Genomic DNA, 5,057 nt, shown 5'->3' with positions numbered 1-5,057 from the left:
AATGGAGCTTTGGATTTCAGTACTTGTATTTATGAAGACATTGGACTATTCTCATGCGATTTGATGGGCAGATTTATACAATTTTTTAAACCCCAAGCTATTCCTATATTACATTTTAAGACTATTATTTATCCTTTTAAAGTAGTTTGTTCATATAAATCTATTAACTCTTATATGTTCCTCCCAATGAAGGCTGGTAGTGATTCATGCCCTCTATGAACAAGTGGTTCATATTCGATGCCTTGAAATAATGAGTAATTGATCTTCGCTTCACAATGGGTATTTTCATAATTTTTATTGTTGTTATTTTGAGTTTATATAATCCCAAATAGACAATTTGGTAATTTCATTTTTACCTTTACTCGCGTTGACTAATGAGGGGCAAAGTGCTGAAATCTAAAAGTACAATGGACCTCTTTTCCAAAACAAAGTTCAGGTGGCTAACTGTCACAACCCACAGCCCCCGATTGGGTGTCTATATATATAATATACCTTCTTTTGTTTTTTAATGTGTATTGTTTTTTTTTTTTTTTTTAAAACCATTATTTTGATGGTTTATGATGGTTTCAAAAACAGAATTCTCTCTTTGAAACAAAACAACCTTGTTTTGCTTCTCAAATAGAAAAAAAAAAACATGTTTTATTCTTTTATAATGACAGTTTTAGTAGGCATTTAGCATCGGTGCTGAGAATATTACTCCATTTTTTCAAAAAACAATGCTTATTTTTTTGTTTGGAATCGATGCTGTCGCATAAGGCTATTTTATGAGAAAACAACATTGGTTTTGTTTGATATCAATACTGGCAACAACATTTTCAACATGATCTATATTATTCAATGTCTAAGATGATGCCATATTGATGCACATCATTATACTGCTGACAATAATGCACCATTTTCTTAGAAAACGTTGAATTTGGCATTATTTTATACCACACTTTCCCGATTTCTAAGGAGTGGTCTAGAGCTAGGGGTGGATTTGAGCGGAGTCGAGCTGAATCGTACCAAGCTCAGCTCGAGCTCGGTTCAAACTAGAACCTTGAGCTTGACTCATCTCGACTCATTTTATATTTTATAAAAATATTTCATTATATATTTTATTATAAAACTATTAGAAAAAATATTTTATAAAAAATAAAAATTATATATAAAAAAATTTTTATTTTATATTTAAAAAATTAAGAATTATATTCAAGCCAGCTCGCGAGCCTCATGAGCCGAGCTCTAGTAGGCTCGACCTCAACTCGTTTAATAATCGAGCCACTGAATTGGGCTCGAGCTTGGTTGAAACCGAGCCGAGTTGAGCTTGAGCAGCTCATGAAAAGCTCAGCATGTTGCCACCCCTATCTGGAGCAATGTTTTTTCTGGAAAAATGATACCATACAATAGGGCGTTGTTTGAAACACTACTTTCTCTGATGTAGTGTCGTTTTCTCAAAAAATGGCATCGATGCCAAACACCGCTAGAAACAAATGAAAACGAAAAGATGCATATGCAAGGAGAATATATGATAATCATATAATTAAATGGTACAAGTAAGTATGCTTTAAATTTGGAGTGCCGGCACGGGCAGCCCGCCCAACCAACTAATAAAGAATTAAGGGTCTGTTTGGTTTACAGGAATTGGGGTTTGGAATCGGAATTGGAATGGGATGTTCTGATTCCAACTGTTTGGTTGGGTAGAATCGAAATTCCATTTCCATTCCTGCTGGAATGGCATTCCCTTATTTGAAGAAATGACCATTCCCTACCCCTCCCTTGGGAATGAAATTCTATTCCTGCTGATTTTAATTCCCATTCCCATTCCCATTTCTGTCTAAACCAAACAGACCATAAGAATAGAGCATTCTAATTCCCGAAGATTTCAGTACTGATTCTGATTCTAATTACAAACCAAACGGACCCTAATACATAAATATCATAGACGATATAATAATCAACTAGTGACTAGTGAATAGTGATCCCCGAAATTGCATTTGACGTGGACTATATATGGACGTTACGTTTACGTTAGGGTAAGCCAACTAGCCCAAGCATGCACTCAAAATTCCCAATCAAGGTCGCGTCCCATGACTCACCATTTCAGTCATCCTGTTTAGTCCAATTTGAATGGGGGTTGTAATTTAAAAGTGAAAAGGGAAACTTTTCTCAATTTGCTGCTTACTTACGAAAACTAGTTGGAATTGATGTAAGTTATGATGAACTCAAAAAAAACTTATAAAGAAATACAGATGAACATGGCTCCTTAGTTAGTATGACTGCTGGCATGGGCCTTGGGGGATGGGCCAATTCTCATTAATGCCTGGCCCACACCCCAAGAATGGGGGTTGTAATTTGTAAACCGTAAAAGGAAACTTCCCTCAATCTTTGCTTATCTATTGTAACAATACATTAATAAAGTAAAATGTGTCCATCACATCACATGGTTTATATAGAAGGATGGATGAAATAGCGATGTGTTTTGACATTTTGAATAAGTGTAAAATATAAAAGCAAGACTCGCAAACCAAATTGATTCATGAGACCCACATCTCATACATGACGGATGATGAAGTTGGTCAAAGGTTGGAATGTGTTTTCTTGGAAGACGATCCCAATTCAAACCAAGCGTGGAATAACAACAACAAAAGCCCTTAGAACGCATGTTGGTTTCTATTATGCGCCGAGGGGAACTCAATTAATCGAAGCAGTCAAGTGTAAGAAAACCGGTCTACAATGCCTGGCTACCAAAAGGTCTAATATATCCACGTCACCACCGGTCAACAATGCCTGGCTACCAAATGGTCTATATGTCCACGTAAGCGTTACCCATGTTTGGTCTATATGCACAAAGTCTATATATACGTAGTGTAGTATAGCCCCATCCCCAGTACAACAGAGGCAAAATAGTTTGACCGAGTTCTGATTCCGGAGTAGTGGTGAAGGAGTTACATATTGCGTGCTACAAACAGGTAGTGATACTGGATTTCGTTAGTTCAAAATTACATGTGACCTCATCAACTGAGAGCATGCAATGTAACACAAAATATCTCCTTTGTTTCAATTCGTAATTAATTTCCTCCCTTTGATCTTTAACCTGTAGGAGGAATGGGTTCACTCGGAGACTACGAAATCAACGGATCACTACAGACTGAGGACTCCATTGTCATCACCAAGTCGGAACCCATCACGGTCCGTCCTGCAACGAAAACTGATGATGATGGGTTTTACTACTTGTCCAATCTGGATATACACGTGAACTTCATTCTTGAGATGCTATTCTGCTTCAAGGCCGACGATGACAGAAGAAGCGGGGGTGTTGTTGGCAGTGATGTATTCAAGAGTGCCTTGTCTAAGGTCTTGGTCCATTATTACCCGCTGGCCGGCGTTCTTACCACCGATTCCGATGGCCGACTAACCGTGGAATGTACCGGAGAAGGGGTGCAGTTTGTTGAGGCGGTAGCCGACTGTGATATTGATGCATTAGGTGACATCAGCAAGCGCGATCCTGCGTTACTAGAGAAGTTTGCTCATGTCTTTCCGGAAGCAACGAGCACCCTACAAGCACCTCTTTTGACTCTTCAGGTAATATATAATTGTTTTAATTAACAAACAAAAGCAGTACTGAGAATCATGAATAACATAATGGAGCAAATTAATGTAAAGTTAATTTGGTTTCTGGTCGCCCCATGTGTACACAGGTGACAAGGTTCAGGTGTGGAGGCTTTGTCATTGGAGCAGCATTCAACCATTGCATATCAGATGGAACATCTATGACAGAGTTTGTAAATTCATGGGCTGAAATCGTCCGAGGCGCTGCTTTAACCCAGAAGCCCTTTTTGGACAGAGGAATAATTAGATCAAAACAACCTCCAAAGATAGAATTCCCTCACACAGAGTACTCGGTGATTGATGCCCCACCAGGCTCCTTCACTCCCTTCGAAGATCACCAACTGATTTTTAGGTCCTTCTCTTTTACTCCCCAAGAGCTTTCCCATCTTAAGGAAATCGCAATGGCGGACGGCGTCATAAACAAGTGCACCACCTTCACGGTGCTCACAGCGTTGTCATGGCGTGCTCGGACCCAGGCGGTTGGGTTGAGTCCAAACCAAAAGACGATACTTCTCTTTCCCGTGGATTCCCGCTCCAAATTCCAACCTCCATTGCCCAAAGGATACTTTGGCAACGCCATCCTTCTCATGCACTGCGTTTGTAGTGCAGGGGAGTTAATAGAGAAGCCATTGTCCTTTGCCGTCAAATTGATTCAAGAAGCCATCGATTCGGTTACAGACAAGTACCTTAGGTCGTCTATCGACTACTTCGAGGTGCATAAACCTGACTTGACATTCACACCAGCTACATTCGTTGTTAGTACGTGGATGAGACTCTCATACGAAGACATAGATTTTGGAGTGGGAGCCCCTACACAAATCGGACCTGTTGTGCTGCCGGAAAATCTAGCTCTCTACCTCCCTCGTGGAAAAGGTGTCACTATGTTATTGGGTTTGCCAGGCCCAGCCATGGATATCTTCCGAGAGCTGATAAAATATTAGGCTAAGTTAGTTTGATCGTTATCTATTGGAACTTGGGAAGAGAGATGTTAGCTCTGGTTATTAGTAGTTTCATTACATTAATTGCAATTAATGGATATATATATATATATATATATATATATATATAATCTTTTTACTTACTTATTTGTGTCTGTTCTTTTGGGAGGAGAGTCGTAAAGAGTCAGATGTGATCAGTTGTCTAAAAGTGTTTATGTCCAACAGATTATGTTGTTATTACTGGAAAATTAACAAAGATTATATTCGATCGATCGTAATAAAATTTATAGAATCTTTCTCCGTAGCTGAGTTGGTAATTAATATATAGAACAGAACACTGATATGTAACGGCTTTCTTGTAAGTTGTAGCATTTCATCAGATAACAAAGTTAAGATGCTTCGCCTGGGTGATCTGATAATGCGGTCCAGATTCAATCCTTTACAGTATTGGACCTTATATGGACCCACCCCAATCGGATCCGGTGGTATTTACTGAATTAGTCAAATTTTCAAGTCTCCAAAGTTATA

General features: G+C 38.8%; 1 protein-coding gene across 1 annotated transcript; it reads left to right on the top strand.

Annotated features, from left to right (window-relative positions):
- The first annotated feature begins 2,847 nt into the window (after window positions 1-2,847).
- On the top strand, window positions 2,848-4,831 carry LOC104594233 (omega-hydroxypalmitate O-feruloyl transferase-like). Its single transcript, XM_010254448.2, has 3 exons — window positions 2,848-2,951; window positions 3,083-3,564; window positions 3,681-4,831. The coding sequence occupies exons 2-3, from the start codon at window positions 3,088-3,090 to the stop codon at window positions 4,530-4,532; spliced, it is 1,329 nt and encodes a 442-aa protein (XP_010252750.1). The 5' UTR covers window positions 2,848-2,951; window positions 3,083-3,087; the 3' UTR covers window positions 4,533-4,831.
- The last annotated feature ends 226 nt before the right edge of the window (window positions 4,832-5,057 follow it).

This window comes from Nelumbo nucifera, chromosome 1, assembly GCF_055504915.1.
Source record: "Nelumbo nucifera cultivar China Antique chromosome 1, China Antique-T2T, whole genome shotgun sequence".
Taxonomy (NCBI): domain Eukaryota; kingdom Viridiplantae; phylum Streptophyta; class Magnoliopsida; order Proteales; family Nelumbonaceae; genus Nelumbo; species Nelumbo nucifera.
The sequence above is the reverse complement of the archived record's forward strand: the minus strand, read 5'-3'. Positions and strand labels throughout refer to the sequence as shown.

Excerpts from the sequence above, each read along its gene's own strand:
- LOC104594233 (XM_010254448.2), top strand. The coding sequence starts at position 3,088 with ATGGGTTCACTCGGAGACTACGAAATCAACGGATCACTACAGACTGAG. Across the intron at positions 3,565-3,680 it reads CACCTCTTTTGACTCTTCAG|GTGACAAGGTTCAGGTGTGG; the intron begins GTAATATATAAT and ends ATGTGTACACAG.